The 22,916-nt window shown below is 35.0% G+C and overlaps 1 protein-coding gene across 1 annotated transcript; it reads right to left on the reverse strand.

The window, feature by feature from the left end:
* Positions 1–1,729: 1,729 nt before the first annotated feature.
* On the reverse strand, positions 1,730–21,181 carry LOC128551716 (heat shock 70 kDa protein 12B-like). Its single transcript, XM_053532630.1, has 6 exons — positions 21,071–21,181; positions 14,894–15,001; positions 14,134–14,433; positions 13,328–13,549; positions 11,356–11,512; positions 1,730–3,327 (listed from the first exon to the last, which is right to left on the reverse strand). The coding sequence occupies exons 2-6, from the start codon at positions 14,894–14,896 to the stop codon at positions 2,261–2,263; spliced, it is 1,749 nt and encodes a 582-aa protein (XP_053388605.1). The 5' UTR covers positions 14,897–15,001; positions 21,071–21,181; the 3' UTR covers positions 1,730–2,260.
* Between the last annotated feature and the right edge of the window lie 1,735 nt (positions 21,182–22,916).

Below are 22,916 nucleotides of genomic sequence, written 5' to 3' on the forward strand. Positions count from 1 at the left end.
ATCATTCTTTGTAATATGTAGTATGAATGTAACAAAAATATATTAACGCTAAAATGTAGCAGGAGAACGCATCTCTTGTCGACTAACTTTCAACATTTTCAAGGGAAAGCATCACATTCTCAACCAGCTGGGAGAGGGAAACCCTCTTCCCCACATACCGCAAACTCGCAGCATCGCTCCCCGGGCGGGGCGTATGTTCTCCGTAACGATTTGATAAAAGACATTGTGTCTGAAATCATTCGTCCTCCACCTCTGTGTCTGAAATAATTCGTCCTCCACCTCTGATAATTCATGTGGGGAGGTTGGCAGTTACTTGCCGAGAACAGGTTTGTACTGATACAGAATCCTGGAACACTGGTTAGGTTAACTATTGAAAAACGGCGTTAAACCTTTAAACAAACAAACAAACATACAGATACGAGTCAGTCTGTTGTAAACATGCTTTCTGTTGTTTTTTGTTGTTGTTGTTGTTTTTTGTTGTTGTTGTGGTTGTCTTTTTGTTGTCAGAAAACGTTTATTTTTGTCTCGGATATGTTTGGTGTTTTCTTGTTCACAAAAACAATTAAATTGTAACAATTTATAGAATTTTTAGTCAGACCTTAATCGGTCTATTTGGCAGTTTTGTCCGACTGCCCAATACTGATACTACATTTATTAAGTTTATTAAAACAAAAGTTATCGAAATGGTGACATTAAAAAACGTAAAGCATACATATATACAAGATCATCTTTGTGTTTTACATTACATGCCTTCTGTTGCCTTTGCGTATGTTAGAGTGTCACCTGGCGGGGATAACTTTTAATTACACTGTCCGGTGACTTTGAAACATGGTGTGGGTAAGAGTGTGGTTAGGTGCACCATAAACCAGTTTAAGCTCCTCAGTGGTAGTTTTGCCACTGGCCGTTGCAATGTGGTGCCCCACTGTGTTCCTTCTTTTGTTTGTTTTGTCCTTGTGTGTTTGCTTTGTGTGTGTGTTGTGTGCGTGTGTGTGTTGATCGTGTGTGCGTCCACGTGCTGGGTTTGTGTTTGGGGAGGCTTCGTTTTTAGAACGTGGCTTTCCCTGTTGGATATTCTTCCTTTTTATTTTGAAAATAGAAAATTAGGGCCAAACAATTGCGCAACACAAATACTTCATTCTTTAGTAGTGAAGGATGACCCAAGGTGTCTCTCCGGGTATTATATCAGGCATGGGCAGACACACCCATAGATGTGTGTGGAGGTGCAACAGATTCGAAGTAAGCAACAAATCTTAACTGTTGGTCAGAGGCCCCTTTTGTCAATATACATGAAAACTGATATATTTTGTTCAATAAAAACTTTAGCGTCGGCGGTAAAAAATATGGTCGGGCTAGTGAAAATAAATATTTTTTTCTTGGCATTATTGTTAATAACAAATACCACAAATATTACGAAGTATTTAGTTAGATTTTCACTTTAAAAAATTCCCCAACTTCTGTTTCGTCTTAAGCCATGGCATAAGTGTTTTTATCAATTCATTTTTCTAATTAATCTTTTCTAAGGATGTTAGATTTTACATTAACCTTTCCAGAAATAATCTTAAAAATATACGTTTCCTTTTTGTCTAGGATATGGTTGGTGTTATCTTGTTATCATCCTTTTGAAGCCGACAGAATTAGTAAAATGTGTTTAAATAAAAAACCTAAAATATCAGTGCAAATAAATAAAGATCATATATAATTAAGTCTTTAATCTAAGATTATATGAAACATTTTTTTTAATTATCGTCCTAATTAATAATGTTCCTATTCCATTCAAATTATCAAAACCCTCTTATCATCTCTCTCTCTCTCTCTCTCTCTCTCTCGTTAGTATTCTTATAAAATTCCAAGTTCAGACATTTAACATAAAATGTCATATTTTGTTTCTTTCAGTTACTACCTAAGTTTTGAAAAATGTTTTACTAAATAATAATTTAGGTACAGTGTCCTGAGAAAACTGGCGAATACTAATACCTAAATTTTTCTATGCAAACTAAAACTCAGTTAAGGTCACGAAGATTTGTATCTTCCATACAACGATTTATAATGTATACTAGTACATGTATGAAGCATAATCATGTATTAAAAACTATTAAGTGAGTAACGTATAATCACTTTCTAATGCAAGCTGAAAAAATTGTGAATCAATACACATTCGAAACTTCAATATATAATAAGGTACACATAGAAGTAATGACGATATTGACATCTACATGCCATTCAAAAATAATGTTTTATGCAAATTGTCGCTGATTGTCATTTAGCCCCAAAACTCAGCTGTATTTATTACTTTGTTTCCAGTCTTTTCATCCTCTAATTCTACAATGATTTCTGTGCCGCCAAGTAACATTGTTAAATTGACTTTACGTCCGGGTAAATCGTCTGGTTCTTCAAATTTTATTTGGATTGTTCCGATTTTGGTACATCCTTTCTCATCTACATATGTAGGTGTTTTCTCTTTCGAAATAACAATATCAAAAGATATTCTAGCTTGTTTCTTGTGAACAGTGTAATAACATCTTTTAACTTGTGTTTCACCTGGCGTCACGCTAGACTCATTTTTAATCAGTTTGTGAAAAATGTCCTTACAGCGGTCACCTTCATCTGTCTTTACGCGTTTGCTCTCTGGATATATTCTATCCACAAATGGCAGGCTGATATCTACACCGTATGTATATTTAAGTACCCTCTCGGTTATTGTCATAGGATTGTGACCAAAAATCAAGGCTCCTCTCAACACAGCAGATGACGCCTCTTGTGGAATCACTTCATGGATTCCGGGAAATGCTGATTTGATTGCACGTTGCAATAAAGGAGACTCCGAGTATCCACCAACCATGAGTATGGCTTTGATGCATGCCATTCTTTCATCTGTCATCAATTTCTGTACATGCTCGACTATTTGCTGTATTGAGTGTTCAAATAAATTTTCTATTGTAGAATGTGATATTTTTAACTTATCTCTTTTCAGCTCTACTGTTTTATCATATTTCGAAACTACTATTGCATCTTTAATAGTTATTTTTCTCTCCTTTTCCGTCTCAAATAGATCAATAAGCGACACCGGAAAATGCATGATTACGTTTCCCTCCGATTGTGTTCCAGCTGCTTGTTTTTTTAGTTCAAACTCTCGAGCAAGATGAAGCCAATCTATCGTTTCGGAATGTTTAAAAGTATCAAATACAGTTTCACCAACTAGGTCAATGATAAAGTTTTCAAACGCTTTATCAACCATGGTTCCTCCCCAGTCACCTCCATTTGCTGCTCTGACTTCTCGTAAGGTATATTGACTTTGAACTTCATGGACTGTGATATCAATCGTTCCCCCTGTAGAAGTTAGATTAACTAGGTAAACAAGTGCTACGAAGCAATACAACTTTCCCTATCGATATGCAGTTAAAGAAATATCTCTATTTAATCAAAAATAATACTCGGCATGTCGGACATTGCTAATCCCTTGCCAAAGCAAATATTTCGTGTAAAGGTGGCCAAAAAGAGGATTTTTTAAAACTAAATTGCATGTATATCAGTTTGAAAAGGATAGAGCGTTATCAAGAACTGCAGTATTTAATATGTATGCAATAGTGTATACACACGGTAGTTCCTTAACTGTTCTTTAAAATAAATTCCTTTCCAAAGTTTCGAATACATATTTAGATAGAGATAAAACAAGAGGTAAAAATACTAGAGTTACGATTCTTGTACACTGCACTGTATTTTTTTCATACTCATTTGAAGAACATTAATTTCCAAGACAAATAAGAGCAGAAAAAGCACAAGTCTCCACACTCTTTTTTATTTTATAGGGCATTTTTTCACCTACTGTTTAAGGATTTCTGAAATTAAGTAAAATTGAAAAAAAAAATGGGGGTACTTTATAAAACAAATAATATCCCACTAAATGTTATGAGGATTTCAGGTCTTACAGGTCACTATGAATACATGGTGATATCAATATTATATAAGCATAAATGTCACTCACAAATCTCTTTCGTTTTTTATGTTGACATAATTAACACACCCACGTTTTTCAATGGGAAAAACATATTTAAATCTGCATAAAAGTACTGTTGTTAAGATCTTAAAAATAGTTATATATATTATTTTGATGATTTAATATTTATTTTCTGCATAAAGTTTATAAGAAAGAAATATTCAAAGAAATCTTTTTCAAAATTGACTAATATCCTGAATGTAAACGCTCGTACATCCTTAAGGAAAAAAGCCTTCAAGAAGATTTATGAATAAAATAAACATGTATTCAGTTTCGACAAATTCCATCCAGCACTTTAAGAGTTACGTCTCGGACATGTGGGTTAAACAAAGGGAGAGTTATGGTTCTTGTAAAATGTATTTCCTCTGTAAATGCATGAAGTTATAACAGAATCCCTTTCATTATTTTGGATTTCTACTCAAAACTAAAGTGTTATGAGTAAATCAAAAAGAGGGAGGTAATTCAAAATGTAAGCAAGGTAGACTAAGTTTCTAAGTAGACATTTTGTATGCAGTTCGAATAAAATCTCTTCAATAGAAAAGGCGGAAAACCAACCATAGATCGCCCAACACGACATAAATGAAAATGTTGCGGGCTCGGTTTCATTGAGCCTGTTCATGGAAAGGTTGTTGAAACGCAAGCTACCGTCCACGCCCTTTAGCCCCGTGTTAAGCAGAGCTCAACATTAATATATGTTACAAAAGTACAAAATATAATTTATGTATACGGCGGTGTATATGGAACCTTCAATGTTACAGCGTGCAATTCCATGAAAAGCGGCGTCTGGTTCCTAGTTAATATAATGGGTTTGCCCTAAACAAAAATGGCGAGAACTAAACAAACTATAATTTTAAGATGGTATCTAAGGTTTTGGAGAAAAAGACTTAAAGATTTATGTTTCGGACAAGTATATTTTATAAAGAGAGGTATTTCAATAACTGAGCAAAGTTGAGTTTTGATTCTTGTCAGGGATGTGCCTAATTATTTTCAAAAATAATTAATTAATTCCAATTACATTGAGAAAATGGCTAATTAAATTAAATTAAATTACAAGCCATTTTCAAAAAGTAATTAATTAATTACAATTATTTTGCCAAAAGTAATTAATTATAATTAATTATTTTATCTCTAACAATTCAGTCATTTGCAAAACAATTTTTATTATTCAACATAATTATTTACAATTCAAAGCTTTTTTGACAAAATGTGCATAAACGCAGCAAATCAAATCATTTACTTAATGCATGCATGTTAATATCAGCAAATGTCAGCAAGAAAACATATTGAAATCCAGTCATTCAGTTCGTATCAGCAAATGTACACATTGACATTCATATGAGACATTATGCTCTAATTCGCTTCACTCAAACGAGCATAAATTATTTATAACCTCCAAGCATACACCTTTTATATACAAACAACAAACAACTGTATATATTTAGGCCTGAGGTCGCCCGGGAGCCGTCTTTATTTGTTAACCCAGCCTTAACAATCTCAGATTCTGAACATACAATAATATCATTACATTAATATGAATATTCGTATACCAAAAACACCTGAATCAAATCTTTTTAATCTTAAATGCAGCCAAACTCTGAATGAATCTAATTATTTATCATTTTTTGATTTCATCTTTAAACTGTCGACACTACCTGAACCGAAAGATGTTTTAGAAACCAAAGTCGGACTGCAGAAAGCGGGGCACGCAACCCTACTCCGTCTTCGGAGGGGGACGTGCGACATCAGAAAAATGCCATATCCTTTAAGAGGATTCCTTACTCCCGTGCTTTTGAACTGCAGCGAGTAAGTGCGCCTGTCCGACAATTCCCTAATTTTGAATCCAAATTTAGTTATAAAATAGTGTTCAATAAGTTCTCAAAATTAGAAAGCAAACAGTAAAACTGGCATGTAAAGAACGATAAGATTAAATAATCTGTAAAATAATGCACAAATTAAGAATAACTAATCCAGCATGCCTTCGATATAGAAGAAAGTTCATAATCCTGGTAATTTTATAATAAGTATTCCGAAATTCGCTTGTAGGTTCTTCTAAGGAGTTTTCTGAAAATATAATATATAAGTACATGACGTTTATGCATAAAATGGAACATGTCTAGAATATGAAATGGTAACGAACGTGACTGAATCATGAATCAAATGTAATCTTCAAAACTATGAGCACGTTCAAACCAATATAAATAAAAAGGAATAATATTTACGGATGTTTAGGAAAACGAAAATATAATTTTATTATATTTTCGGAAATTTAGCAACTCGACGGCTGTAATGCGCGACACTCGAATGATTGTCAAATCATAATTCCGTGCAAAATACCCGCCAAAACTGTTTACACAATACACACCAATCAAAAAGCAAATCGCTGAACTATGAAAAACACCTTTAAAGGTGTAAACCCGCCGATAATAAATATATTTATGCTCTAATTCGCTTCACTCAAACGAGCATAAATTATTTATAACCTCCAAGCATACACCTTTTATATATAAACAACAAACAACTGTATATATTTAGGCCTGAGGTCGCCCGGGAGCCGTCGAAAATATAAAGAACGGGAACCTTGAAATCTACTTTAAAATTATACTGTTTATGTGATAATATAGTTTCGAAGATAGATTTACAATCTGATTGCATTGCTATAAGGCGTGTACATGTACATGCAAAACACACTTTTGATAAAGATAAGTCTGAACTCATGTGAGCTACATTTTACACATACTTTTCTCTACTGAGAAGCAATGCAAACACAAGTTATTATATTTAAGTATATATATAATTACTTCCATCTGTCGTAAGCCGTATTTCTAAGAAAATTCGTAGATATAACTTTGTAAAATGGAATAAATGCAATATAACAACCAGTATATGACTAATATTATTGCTATATGCAACGTCTGCTAAGATGAATAATATTCGGATAGTCGCTCACAAACCCAAGTTCGAGGAAACACTTAATTTCTCTTTTATATTTTCAGTTACATATCCATCCTTCGCACGATCGCTCTTCCAACGCCCATGTTTTTAAAATAACCTATCCGAAACGCTGTTCATAGCACTGACTGTGGCGCCACCACGCCTTAGACTATGAGTCCCATAATCATCTGCATTTAAAGATAACATGGTGTAACAGGCCGCAATTCACCAAAAGCGTACATACAACTTAATAATGTAATCTTTAAAAATGTCAAACGATAGAAATAAGGTGCATATTGACAAGTTATATAGTGACAGAAGTTCTCAAAAATTTCCTTTAGACTACCTCCCCTGATTTTTTTTTAGTTATCTCCCCAGAAGACTAGAAAAATAAAACGGATTTTTTCCTTTTCCCTACCTGGAAATTCAGATTTCTTTTTGATATTTGTATCAGAATCATATAATGCAACTTTCTACCGCAAAATTTTCTCGAAACTCAAGTTCAGATTCTCATAATCAAAGAAACTATGTATTTCCCATAGGTATCAATATTAACTTCAATACCGATTATCTCCCTAAAAATGATAAAAAAATTTTTTAAAAAATCTCTCGGTGAAAAGTTTTTAATTTTTAATGTCTTTAATGAGACGAAATTTCATTTAAATATTACCATCCTGTAATAAGATATGAAATATGGTTATTACACCATGTTATCCTTAAGCCTACATCTGTCAATAATTCTCTGATCAACTCTCTGCATCTTGTATAGGAAAGACCTTTAGAATTTCGAAACATGTAACTGTTTTTGCTTTTACAAAAAGTTAACTGGGCAAAAATTAATTTATCTTCGTTAACAGACATATTTCCTTTTTTAAAATATATCTTTAAAGCGCTGTACGGACATGTAATATTGTTCGTTTTGGCAATTAAAACTTTTTCGCCTTTGTTTGTTTGGTCTGTTTTGCTCTTTTTAATGTTTATTTCGACATGTTCATCTTGAAATGAAATATCTGAAATCTTCAAATTTCTCAGTTCAGAAATTCTAACAAATCCGGCAAATCCTATTACTACGAGCACTAACGATCTTAAATGATACAAATCGGTATCCTGGGATGGATAGAGACTGAAGCAACTTTGGATAATTTCTGTTGTGAAATGTTTTTCTTTTGAACTGAAGAACCACAAAGTTTCCACGCAGTTTCGATTAAAGGAAAAACGATTTTACTATCGCATGGATTTTTGGACTCCGAAAGATCATGTATACACTTCAAAGCAAAAAAATGCTTGATCAATGATGGATGATGAGCTTCCGTTTTTGGATCAAAGAAACGAAATACAATGCGACATGAGAATCAAAAGCTGGATATATCTTATCTATGTTCATCTGTCTAGTCCAAGAAATCCATTTAATAAACTGAAATATGTAACATTTTCTAGTGTTTTCAGATTTACTTTCTAAAACGAGAGAACATAAATCTTTTGCTAAAGGAACGAGACTCTGATTGACCTGAAGCAACTGATGGAACTCTTTCCAAACCTCGAAATAAAAAATATCTGCCAAAAAAAATTAAGAAACGGATTGATTTGCTTCATAGAATGAGTGTATAACCGCTGACATTTCGTGCGTTGTTTTTATAACATAAAAATCGCTGAATACACATTCTGCAAAGCCATAAAATTACAATCCCCTGGGCTGAGCGCCTCTCTTGGGATAAACTTTCCAAACTTAAAGAAATCAACTTTAAATTATATTAATGATTCTGTTCCCTGGGCTGAGCGCCACACATGGGAAAACAATTCTCCGCCGATTTCTTACAATAATTATACATGTAGACTTGAGATCCCGCAGAAACTCTTAATTAACCACTATATTGTTTGATTAGCCGCTATAAATCAAAATCCCTGGGTATATCAAATAAAGAAAAGTGGAAAATCCAAATCTATAAATATAACTAACTGATAATGTAAAGATTAATGCTAAAAATAGAAACCTGGATCTATAAATAGCGAAAGATTATTAAATATAGCAGGTCTAATTTTATGGCAAGAATAGTGCCTTGAAATTTTCTAGAACCTAAATTTGTGTTTTTGTTTTTTAAATGAACAAAAATGCTTAAATCATAGAATTCTAGGACATCTTTGACGTACGGTTTCCAGGAAAAAGATGCATCTTCAAAGGCAAAAGGCCAGAAAGAGGCTGACTGTCACCTGGGAACGATCAGACAGCCGTAAGTTCAGCATTGTATTAAATGTAAAATGGCTCTACAAGCAAGATAAACTGGGGGCACTAGCCAATTATTTTCTCCTGACCAGTCTTGAGTAAATGCATTAACAGCTTGACATTCTGAGTCCCAAAACAATGAGTTATACCGAAGTAGGAGCTTATTTTCCTTGTTAGCAAATCTGTCTACTGTGAAAGGACCCCATAAGTTGTTAATGAACTGGAATTTTTAATTATATCAATAATATAAGCGCTAAATTTTTCTTAAGTCTGCCCTTTACAGATTCAGTTGCATTTGATAAGCACTGGCTTTCTTGGAATTCAAAATATTCTTTATGCCTTTATGCTCGTTATATGAATGAAAATCAAACAATCAAGGTATACTCAACTTTCGAACTTGAAACGTCGGAAGATTGATTCTGATCACTGTTTCCTGAAAACATCTGTGGGGATGGATTTTCCGTCAGGTTGGAGATCCCGGTTGTAGACGTCGTGTGGACACTGGGACCGGAAGTGGCCGAATTTCTCGCACGCAAAACATTGGTCGGATGACCTCGGACCTCTTGGATGCCAGAACGTGTTAGCTGGAAACCCGGCGTAGGGACGAAAATTGCCAAAAGTCTGTCTAACGTTGTACATGTTAGGAGCAGTAGCAACGGCAGGAACGGTAGGAGTCACCGGCACTGTATAGGGTGTGTACCGGGGAGACGAAAAACGTTTGTTGGCTGCTTTCTTTCTGTCCTCCTTATCTTTGAGAATGAGCATAGCTGATTTTTCTGCCTCCTTGATGCGTTTGCTGTCTTCAGCATTGTCCGCAAGCTCGTCCTCCTCGTATAAATAACGACAAGCCAACTTTTCTTGTCAGCAAGTTTAATGAGCTTATGTCTGTAAGAAATCTTGTCAGAAAGCTGAGCACACAAGCTATCAACCTCGTCTTCCTTATACTGAGCACTAGAGGCATGGAGCCTCTTGACTAGCGTTAACGATTCACAGTTAAAGTCCAGCTGTTTTTTACTTTTACTTTTTACTTTTTCACTTCAGTAACAGAATTAGCGGAGGACTGACGACCGAATTCATAACGAAAAGTTTCAAATTTCTTTTGAAAGTATTGTTTTAAATCCGACATAGTCTCTGACTGATCTAAAGACATAATTTTCAAACAAAAAAATCTCCACTAAAAATTTAGCAATTCGACGGCTGTAATGCGCGACACTCGAATGATTGTCAAATCATAATTCCGTGCAAAATACCCGCCAAAACTGTTTACACAATACACACCAATCAAAAAGCAAATCGCTGAACCTTTAAAGGTGTATACCCGCCGATAATAAATATATGTATCCTGCAAAGGTTTATTGCACTTTAAGAACATGAGTGCCTCAAAATTTTTGTCTGTAAGCCTGGACCTGTCTGGGCGGAATTTGCACTATGTGTAATACCACGACAGAATGACAAGTTTCAATATCAGTTTTTCTGGACATTCCTAATTATTAGGTTTAGTGACTAAAATGTTCACCCAGTGATCACACTAAACAGAACTGAATAGGGATTAACACCTCTAACACCTGATTGTTGATACAACAATACCTGTCAGCTATTTACTGTTACTGTGAAAATTTCACACGCCCATTGATCAGTAAAAAAGCCAAAGTAATTGAAAGTAATTAGATTTAATTGACAATAACAACCCAAATCTAAGTCAGTAATTAATTAATTTCAAGTACTTTAATTTAGTTTGTGCTTAATTATTCATTATTAACAATTAGATCAAAATTTGTAATTAATTATAATTAATTAAATTACAATTATAATTAGGCACATCCCTGATTCTTGTACAATGAACTTCCTCTCATTGCTTTGCAGTTATGCCCTGGACAAAAGTTCGTTCTATGAATAAATCAAATAAAGGGATATACATGTAATTAAAGTTCTTATACACTGTACTTCCTTATGTTATCCTCTGTCATCGTGTGAAGTTTTGATAATATCATCTTTATAGTTTTTTAGTTATGTTCCAGAAAAAAAATGAGTACTTGAAAAAGGGAAATAATTCAAAACGTAAGGAAGGCAGACTTATGGTCCTTTTAAACTACCATTCTGTCATCGACATACCCTTGATCAAGTTGATTTAAATGTAAAGTTCCAAAGTTTAACTGAACAGAGCAACTATGGCCTTATTTATGAAATACATAATTAAACATTGCTTTACCTCCAGCATCTAGAACCATGTATTTTGATCCAGTCGGCAATTCGGAAATCGTCAAATTACCATCAGTAACGGTTGTATCCACAGGAATGTGTCGACAGTATAACGAGGCAGCTTCCGGTTCAAGCACTATTGTCAGTCTTTCTGTAGCAATACCAGCCTGCATGAAAGAAAAGTGATAAGTACAATTTTGTTATTATTTGAAACACAAAAATATAGGATATAATATTGTTATGTCGTGTTCATTCATATTACACTGACTGGCATTTAACTACATGTTTTAATTTAATATTTCAAAGTAGAATCATAATTATAACATAACAATAGCTCGAAATAATGCAACGCTCGGTAACCAAATAGACTTGTTCCGAAATAGACGGCGCGTAAGAATGGGACCAAATTAACTGGGCTGGTTTACAAACATGTTTCGCTGCTTCGTCAACATTTTTTATTGATTGAATTAAGGTATTAGATCACTAATAGTAATGTTAACAAAACGGCCTTTGTTTGTTATATTCTGAAAGGTAACCGTGTTTTGCACTATTTTGCATTTTTTAAACAATTTTTACCATGCCGTTTTTTATCAATTTTGTATAACTTATGGTATCTCCTCAAGCTCAAGTAGAGACAAATTTCAAAGTGATAGCCACTCTCCAAAACGTTTGCAAAGAACTCATTTTACCATTAATTTTAATAAAAGAAACATCAAACTATTGGTAAACAATTATAAAACACAAAATAAAAATTTCAGTATCATTTTTTCTATTGTGCCTCAAGTAAACGGATCTAATGAGACAGAATTCATACTTCAACATTGAAAAAATAAGGTCGAATGCTGTGTTTCTGTTTTGAATTTTGCTTACTCCATTTAAACATAACCTTAGGGCAGACATAAAATCTACCTAAATTTCTTCCACAATATATAATCTAAGAGTGAAAGCAAAATAGAGAACTTTCACTGCGTGTAACTCAAAATTTTAAAGGTGTGTAACCCTACCCCTTCTGTTTAAGTAGTAAATTCACTTTGAACACCAAAAAATCGCTTATAAGATTAATCTTTTTCCATTTTTGTACAAGAAATCGATAATAAGTCTTGAAAGAAGTAAAAAACTTACTAGAAAAAAAAGGAAAATAAGGAAAAAAAACTCATTCTCCGTGTAAAACATATTTTGGCATATCTTCATAATTTTAGACTTGTTAACGCTTATTATGACTAAATCCCTGTCAGTTGCTTGTACAACTATATATAGTTTTTTTCTCTAGTCATTCAGATTATTGTAAGTAGTATCCATATGTATATTCTACATTGCTACTTACTGTCAAATGTTACCTTTCTAGTCATTAAAGTAAATATAAGTATTTGCAATTATTGTAAAAATTACTTATTCCAATTATGTACTTTATAACAACAAACTATATGCATTCCACACTGATGTTTTATTTGTTATGTTATACTGTTATAGTCTCATGCATGTAACATGCCATGACTAAATGAATAAACTTGAAACTTAAACACATGACAGCGCTGAAGCGCTTGTTAATAATAATTGGCTTACGTTAAATCATCTTAATCTGGAGAAGTTACTACTTTCATTTTAACAACGACAGTGACTGAATTTCCTGAAAAATGTATGAACATGTCTATTAAATGCGATGATTATTATTATCATACCAGATTTATATAGCGCCCTTTTTATGATAAACACATTCAAACGCAGCCACACAGGTTGCAAAATAAATACTCTAGTTGTGCAGATACAGAGCGATCTGACGAGAGGGACAGAGTGAGATAAAGCCCCCAGAACGGATACAGAGCAATCCGTTTTAGATACAGGCCTGTGAAGATGAAAAGAATGTATGTTTAAAGTTCTATATTCAGTAAGCTCCTGTTGAATGAACTTTTTTAAGTTTTCACCAGAAATAAGCAAATTTTTGATGACTCAAAAGAAAGTTTATTGTCAAATACGGAGAATACCTTTATAGCAGCCTGTCTCATAAACTGTTTTGCAAGATCGGACCATATTGCTGGTACTGTGAGCACCCAGTGGATGTCAGTCTCCATTATTATCCCAGTCAGGCGTTGATTGACAACAGCCATCATATCGTCGACCATAAATTTGATAGACATTGCAAACACATCTACAGCGAAAAGTTCCTTTCCCATTTCATCCATGACAGTGGTTTCTTTTGTAAGATGCTTTGATAGAGTTTGGAAAAAATAAAGCATACCAGATATTTTATACATGTCACTGTTATGGCAAGCTTGTGAGACGAAGAAGGATAGAAATTGTCAAATAACAATGAAAAGGAAATATTCAAAGGGACAATGATGCGTTAATAGACATACTGATAAGCATAGTTTATGGTTTATAGTGAACATACTAAGATGTGTATATTTATTTCTCAAGATTGGGTAATGCACAGACAAAGTATATGATTATACAATATCTTGCACAGTCGAAAAGTGGTCTCAGATATTTTTCTCCTTCTTTAAAAAATCTTCATTTTTCATGGATGCAACAGTGTTGCTTTCTTCGTACCTCCGTTTACAAAATCCCTTAATGAAAGGCCTTGTAAGCATTATTTCGTTATGATAAACTCATCTCGTTATGTGAGATTTGTGCCAGTTAAAATTACAAGCTCTGGAGAGATCAGAGGCGGACGGACCCAGTCTTGTTTCATATTTTAAAAGCGTGGGGCAACACTATGATAAGAGGTGTAGATCTATATTTTTCATACGTATAAAGATAAGGTAATTTCTGAACGTATCATTATCATTACCTTCCCAAGTGCGCCGAAAAGTAGCATTTTGAACCTTCTGAAATAGTAGTAATTCTTGTGCTCATCTTTATCTGCTAATTCCAAGTATTGGTTTTCTGCATCATAACCAAACGCTTGAAAAGTGATTCCATCTGGTTTTACCAGCAAACAAGTAGGTGTTTTGACTGTTACTAGAGTTCCAATACCGGAATGCCAGTGTTTTACTTCTGCTTTTCTAGGGTCTCTTTCATACTCAGCTCGAAATGAAAAGGCCCAGCCTGAATATGTTGTTCCAAAATCTATTGCCGCAACAATCATATGCTAAAATATAGGAACACTTTAAAAAGTGATAGTGCCTTTGGTTTTAAATATTCTGCATAAGACAAGTCATACTACTTCCATAATTCATAATTTAGCTCATGAATATAGTATGCATACAAGCAAAAACTCAGCGGGCCTTTAAACAGAAAGTAGTCAATGCACAAACAGATGATAATTAATAAATTATAAGTTATTATTGTCTTTCTCCTTCTTTATAGCTTTAATATAACAATTTGTTTTTTTTTAGTTTGTTTAGTAAGAGTAATATAAATAAGAAAATAAAAAGTAGAAATTAAGTTGCAAGGACACATCGTGTTATGACACGTTTACGCTGTGTATAGATTGAGAATGTAATATAGAAATCTGCTTATGGTACATGTAAGCAAAAATTATCTTTGTTTTGTTTTATTTCTTCTTTACTGATGTGTTAAAATTGGTTAAAAGCTAGAAAGTTACTCACCATCTCTTAATATTTTTCTCGACCTTGTGTGTATCTAAATCACACCAGAAAGTTATACAAAACAAACAAACTAATATGTTATCATCGGCGACCTTGGTCTTTTACCTTCTGAAACGAAAGTAGTTATAAATGATTATAAGCTGTGTGAAGTTGGCTAAACAAACAACATACGACATTCGAAAATTTTGAATGTCGTTCAGTGCACGACATATGACATATGACATTCGGAAAAAGTTGAATGTCGTACAAAAAACGACATTGGACATACGACATTCGAACTTTGACCCAAAAAATTGAATGTCGTTTAGTTTGCGACATACGACATTCGAAAAAAGATGAATATCGTGCAAAAAACGACATTGGACATACGACATTCAAACTTTGGCAAAAAAATTGAATGTCGTTCAGTGCGCGACATACGACATTCGAAAATTTTGAATGTCGTCCATTGCACGACATACGACATTCGAACTTTGACAAAAAATTTGAATGTCGTTCATTGCGCGACATACAACAAACGACATTTGAAAATTTTGAATGTCATCCATTGCGCGACATACGACATACGACATTCGAACTTTGACCAAAAAAATTGAATGTCGTTCAGTGCACGACATATGACATTCGGAAAAAGTTGAATGTCATGCAAAAAACGACATTGGACATACGACATTCGAACTTTGACTTAAAAAATTGAATGTCATTCAGTTTGCGACATACGACATTCGAAAAAAGTTGAATATCGTGCAAAAAACGACATTGGACATACGACATTCAAACTTTGGCAAAAAAATTGAATGTCGTTCACTGCGCGACATACGACTTTCGAAAATTTTGAATGTCGTCCATTGCGCTACATACGACATATGACATTCGAACTTTGACTAAAAAATTTGAATGTTGTTCAGTGCACGACATACGACATTCGGAAAAAGTTGAATGTCGTGCAAAAAACGACATTGGACATACGACATTCGAACTTTGACCCAAAAAATTTGAATGTCGTTCAGTGCGCGACATACGACATACGACACTCGAAAATTTTGAATGTCGTCCATTGCGCGACATACGACATAAGACATTTGAACTTAGACCAAAAAATTTGAATGTCGTTCATTGCGCGACATACGACATATGAAAATTTTAAATGTCGTCCATTGCGCGACATAGGACTTAAAATTTTCGAATGTTGTATGTCGTATGTCGCACACTGAACGACATTCAATTTTTTTTGTGAAAGTTCGAATGTCGTATGTCGTATGTCGCGCAATGGACGAGATTCAAAATTTTCGAATGTCGTATGTCGCGCACTGAACGACATTCAATTTTTTTTGTGAAAGTTCGAATGTCGTATGTCGCGCAATGGACGACATTCAAAATTTTCGAATGTCGTATGTTGCACAATGAACAACATTCAAATTTTTTTGTCAAAGTTCAAATGTCGTATGTCGCGCAATGGACGACATTCAAAATTTTCGAATGTCGTATGTCACGCAATGAACGACATTCAAATTTTCGAATGTCTTATGTCGTATGTCGCGCAAAGGATGACATTCAAAATTTTCGAATGTCGCATGTCACGCAATGAATGAGATTCAAATTTTTGTTGGTCAAAGTTCAAATGTCGTATGTCGTATGTCGCGCATTGGATGACATTCAGAATTTTCGAATGTCGTATGTCTTATGCCGCGCAATGAACAACATTAAAATTTTTTTATCAAAGTTCGAATGTCGTATGTCGCGCAATGGACGACATTCTAAATTTTCGAATGTTGTATGTCGTATGTCGCGCACTTAATGACATTCAAATTTTTTGGTCAAAGTTCGAATGTCATATGTCGTATGTCGCGCACTGAATGACATTCAAATTTCTGTTGGTCAAAGTTCAAATGTCGTATGTCGTATATCGCGCAATGGATGACATTCAGAATTTTCGAATGTCGTATGTCTTATGTCGCGCAATGAACAACATTCAAATTTTTTTATCAAAGTTCGAATGTCGTATGTCGCGCAATGGACGACATTCAAAATTTTCGAATGTCGTATGTCGCGCAGTGAATGACATTCAAATTTTTTGGTCAAAGTTCGAATGTCGTATGTCGTATGTCGTGCAATGGACGAGATTCAAAATTTTCGAATGTCGTATGTTGTATCTCGCGCACTGAATGACATTCAATTTTTTTGTGAAAGTTCAAATGTCGTATGTCGCGCAATGAACGACATTCAAATTTTTTTGTCAAAGTTCGAATGTCGTATGTCGTATGTCGTGCAATTGACGACATTCAAAATTTTCGAATGTCGTACGTCACGCAATGAACGACATTCAAAATTGTCAAATGTCGTATGTCGCGCAATGAACGACATTCAAATTTTTTTGTCAAAGTTCGAATGTCGTATGTCGTATGTATCGCAATGGACGACATTCAAAATTTTCGAATGTCGTATGTCGCGCAAAGGACGACATTCAAAATTTTCGAATGTCGTATGTCACCCAATAAACGAGATTCAAAATTTTTGATCAAATTTCGAATGTCGTATGTCGCGCAATGGACGACATTCAAAATTTTCGGATGTTGTATGTCGCGCAAAGGACGACATTCAAAATTTTCGAATGTCGTATGTCACGCAATGAACGAGATTCTAATTTTTGATCAATTTCGAATGTCGTATGTCGCGCAATGGATGACATTCAAAATTTTCGAATGTCGTATGTCGCGCACTGAACATTCAAATTTTTTGGTCAAAGTTCGAATATCGTATGTCGTATGTCGCACACTGAACGACATTCAAATTTTTGTTGGTCAAAGTTCAAATGTCGTATGTCGTATGTCGCGCAATGGACGACATTCAGAATTTTCGAATGTCATATGTCTTATGTCGCGCAATGAACAACATTCAAATTTTTTGATCAAAGTTCGAATGTCGTATGTCGCGCACTGAACGACATTCAAATTTTTTGGTCAAAGTTCGAATGTCGTATGTCCAATGTCATTTTTTGCACGACATTCAACTTTTTTCGAATGTCGTATGTCGTATGTCTCACACTGAACGACATTCAATTTTTTGGGTCAAAGTTCGAATGTCTTATGGCCAATGTCGTTTTTTGCATGACATTCAACTTTTTCAAAATGTCGTATGTCGTGCACTGAACGACATTCAAATTTTTTGGTCAAAGTTCGAATGTCGTATGTCGTATGTCGCGCAATGAACGAGATTCAAAATTTTTGGTCAAAGTTCGAATGTCGTATGTCGTATGTCGCGCAATGGACGACATTCAAAATTTTCGAATGTCGTATGTCACGCAATGAACGACATTCAAAATATTCGAATGTCGTATGTCGCGCAATGGACGACATTCAAAATTTTCGAATGTCGTATGTCACGCAATGAACGACATTCAAAATTTTCGAATGTCGTATGTCGTTTGTTTAGCCACCTTCACACAGCTATTATAAGTTTATTTATAGTCGCCACTGCTACCCTATATCTGCGACTCCTGCTGAAGACTGTTTGTAATGTTAATGTTTGTAATGTTAGTAGATAATGAAGACGCTCCAATTCCGGAAGCTTCCCTGGTTCTTTAGCGTACCAAGTGTTAGGCACTGTAGTTGCTGATTTCTTTCGATTTCGTTCTGACGTGTCGGCGCGTTTGAAGAGCACCAACACTGCAACACGCTAAAACTATCATTTAGTGCCTTTATAAATACTTTATAACCAAATACCTTATTTGTCGTTATGACGTGTCGGTGCCATTCAAACGTGCCAACACGAAAATTTAGCGCGCCGATACGACAAATTAAGGTAGTGCTAGTCTGTCGTTCTTGCGTGTTGGTGCTCCTCAACATGCCAGAACGAAATGGCTGAAATCAGCCATCATAAAAGCACCAATATGCGGTATTCTTATCCCAATTTTAGTATTTTAGCTGGAGCATCGAGGGCTCATCTCATGACCCCTGGTTTCGTTGTCAGACAGTGTTACCACTGGACCACTGTTTCCGCTCTAATTGTGTAACAGGATAAACTGGTGAGACCAAATAGTTCGTACATAAATTTTCCTCTGGCTACCTTGCCTAAATGATTCGTGTACCAATGATTCTTAAAAGATTTGAATTATGAGCTCGATAATTTCAGGGATCGGGCTAATCACTTTATGTTTCAAACTAACAATCTTCAATTAAAAATAACTTGCTCAAACTCCTATAGGCTGGATACTCTATAGTTGACTGGTCTTTTTGTTGAAGTTCCCGTCACACAATGTCTTTGAATCAACAACATACGAGTCCCTGCATCGATGCTCGGCCTCTGTCCTCTTAATTGAAGTTACAACTCTATATGAATGCCCTGACTCCTGGAATGCTCAGCGCCTATATGCTATCATATGTAGCATTCAAATACCGTATAGGTATATCTCCGATGCTTTGGCTGTACTTCGCCAATAATGCTGAACCGTCTATAAGCTTGAACTCTCCTACTATCTCAGTAGATTACTAAACTCTGGGTCTCTGCTTCAGCTTTCCGATGCTCAGCCTATATTTGCTATCGTCTATAGCACTATAGCATTCAACTACCTTTAAGGTAAAACTCCTATGCGCTGTCCCTATAGCTCGAAACCTTGTTGAAATTCTGCAACTCTTTTTAGTCTATGAACTCCAAACGTCTTCATTTTAATAATTTATCCGCCATGACAGTGTAGTTGCAATAACTTCCTTATCAAGGTACTGGGATAAATTATTAGTTGAATCCTCGATGTGTTCTCTTCTATCGCTGGATACCGAATGATCTCTCTGTCATCCATCTACCTTTTTATACCTTAGCAGACGTGAGCTTTGATTTGTGCTATTTATAGAACATGTTCTCATTAGTCCAAATTTATGCATAGTATTTTACAACGAGTACTTGCTCTATGTGTGATGTGTGATGCTGGGATCCAGCTATCGACATAATTAACCCAAATCACAAATGACCCAAATTCTATTATAAACAGCAATTCAACACTAACTACAGCAATGAAAGTAGGGAAAGGGAGTCAAACACTATCTGTGCCTATGTATTACGTTATCAATATATCAGATATACAAATTATTCTGACAGTGTGTGTGTGTGCGTGCGTGCGTGTGTGTGTGGTTTGGGATGGGGGTAGTATGTAAGAGGTACAATGACAATAAAATACCCTAGCAAGCAGGGTGCGGGGTAAAAAGAAACAATAAAGATGTGAAACAAAGACAATTGAGTATGCGGAGTTGGTGGAGTGAAATGGCAGGTAGAAGTGGGGATGTACTCAGGAATATTTAGACCCAAAATAAAGTAACTTATTTTTAGGGGAGGCATATAATGAGGAGGATTATGACAGTTGGGTAGAATTGGAATGGTGTGATTGGGGAAAGATCAGTCACCATTTGATGTTTAATTATAATAAAGTAAGTAGGTAAGAAAATATCGTAAAATCGAAATTCGTGGCCAATACTATTACACTGTATGACCCCGGCAGGAGACCTTTTCCTATATTTGTTATATAAAAATAAAAGTTTTTTTCCTTTTCTCGTCTATTAAGGATAGCATAATTGCCGGTGGGTTTTACTTTTTTGTGTGATTTTCTTAAGCAAAAGTGTCTTTACCGGCAAAAGGACTGGAAAACACCTATGTTCTGGACGTTAACAGAGCTGAACGTAATTTCAGTTTAAGAAATGTGCGGACCGTGCAAGACTTACCTTCGGCCTTATCTAAAATGCACTTGGATAATTACAAGATAATCTCCCGACAATTAATCGAACTTACTTCCGAAGAAAGTTCTAAGACTGAATATTTTGCCTGCAGTTTGCTACGCGCCAGGTGTTCCATAGTTTTTCTGTTTCGGTGTACTTATTGTAGGGTTTTTAACGTTTAAACGCCAGTATGCGGTGGGACTTTAAAAAGAAAGCGAAAGTAGGCATAACTAGTCAGAACTAGACGATAATTAAGTATCAATAAGTTTATTGTTGTGTGTTTTTAATCCTCAGAGTAATCCGTAATTCATTCTTTCAGTTATCAAGTTGAACAATAATTGTAAAATTAAAACCTCTTCCTGTTTGACATGTTTACGCTGTGTAATGCCATAAATATCATGTGTTGATTGAAAAATATAATAGATGAATGTTAGCAAAACATGTGACTTGTGTTAAAAATATGAAAGTTACTCACCATCTCTCGGCCTGACTTGTACGAAACCGTTTACAGCTACTTTCGTTTTCGATGGAAAAGCCCGATATCGGGTAAACGTTTGTACTATTGACCTTTAATTTAATGTATTCGCCTAACCGGAAGTTATTTAAGCAGGGGATAAATCAGATGTAGAAGAAAATCGTTATAGGCGATATTTTAATTATGCAAAAATGAAAACCAGATTACAGTGAATAAAATCACCATAATTTTATACGCCGGCCATCCTTAGGCACAGGCACTAGGACAAATGTATGGCCTTGTTTTCATCCTAAATGTGTTCAAAATGATAAATATGTAATGAAATATGAGCCCCCTTCAAAAGATACAATAGTAGACATTTGTATCTTTTGAAGGGGGCTCATATTTCACTACATATTTTTCATTTTGAACTCATTTAGGATGAAAACAAGGCCATATTTTTGTCCCAGGTACGATACTAGTGCCTGTGTCCTTAGGCGGTACCCGACTGTTGTTGTTTTTTTCCTGCTTATGTGTGTGTATGTGTATCAGTCCGTGTTTGTCATGGGCGTTACCCAACAGTGATGTTTTTCCTTGCGTGTCTGCTTGTTTTTCTATGTACATTGTATGTTAGTTGTGTGTATGTGTGTTTGTCTTTTGTACGTGGATGTCTGCGACGTTGTAGGAATACTACGTTTAAGGAACGTAGTATTCATGATTATCCTTCCCCCAATATCCGACCCTTTTATCTACCACTTACCACCCCACCCCCATATTCTGTATTTAGTATATATTTATAATGTACTTGTTGTCGGATTTTTGAAGCAACCCGTCTACAATATTTTTTTCCGTTACAGCTTTTTGCTGCGGGCCTACTTTGCGATGCATGGCTCTATGGCTGTGTTTTGTGCTCTGTGATTCCGGAAAATCTACCCTTTATCCTACCTTTTATCTTTTGTAAAAGAAGCTAATAATCCCAACTGGTTCTGTGTTAAAATATACATAACAATATATATATAACTTTTGGTAAAAGCTTGTCAGCTATCCGTATATTATGCTTAGTATATGATTATACTTGAAAACAGGCGACCACTTACGCAAAAAGAAAACAACTTTCATTCAGAAAGAGTTTCTTTTAGTAATTGGTTCTCAGTTTGACAATGCATTTGCAATTGCTCGCACAGAAAGCAAGGTAAAAGAGCCTCCGTGGGATTCGAAAGCTTATTTGTTGTTTTGTAAACAAAAACCGCATCGTAATACCGACCCGCCAAGATGGGCCGGAATAACCGATACCCCGGAATCGTGGCAAGGGACAGTTTCATATTGTTCGTCAAGTTGGCGTCATCAGGACTGATTCTTGATCGGCTGCAAGGTTCTAGATCTAGTTGTCCAGTTGGAAACATCGAATGTAATGCTAGCGCCTGCGCAGATGAAATAACTTTAAATAAATTCTAAGAATACTATGGATACGGTAATTTTACTTATAATAGCAGAAGATTTTTCAAATTGTGAGAGATACAAAGCCTTAAACGACAGAAGCTTTGAAAGTATTACCAAACAGTAAGAGGTCCAAAAAAGTTAAACACTATCACGTATTTGACAGCCCCGTAAATGCAGAGATACGCACCCAATTGGTAATCAAACGATCAGGAACATTGAGCCAAACAGCTGAGGATAATGTAGATTGAACACAATATATACAGAAGGCACGACGAACTGTGGAGATCCAGACGACTTAGCATTAAATTCAGATACACCTAAAAGTTAAGAAATCTGGAATTTCTATGAAGAAGACTGTTATTTAAAATTCCATTGAAAGATATAGGCATTTAGAATGAGAAAATAGGGAAGCATTAAAGTATAGATT

Source organism: Mercenaria mercenaria, unplaced genomic scaffold (genome assembly GCF_021730395.1).
Source record: "Mercenaria mercenaria strain notata unplaced genomic scaffold, MADL_Memer_1 contig_1583, whole genome shotgun sequence".
In the NCBI taxonomy this organism is placed as follows: domain Eukaryota; kingdom Metazoa; phylum Mollusca; class Bivalvia; order Venerida; family Veneridae; genus Mercenaria; species Mercenaria mercenaria.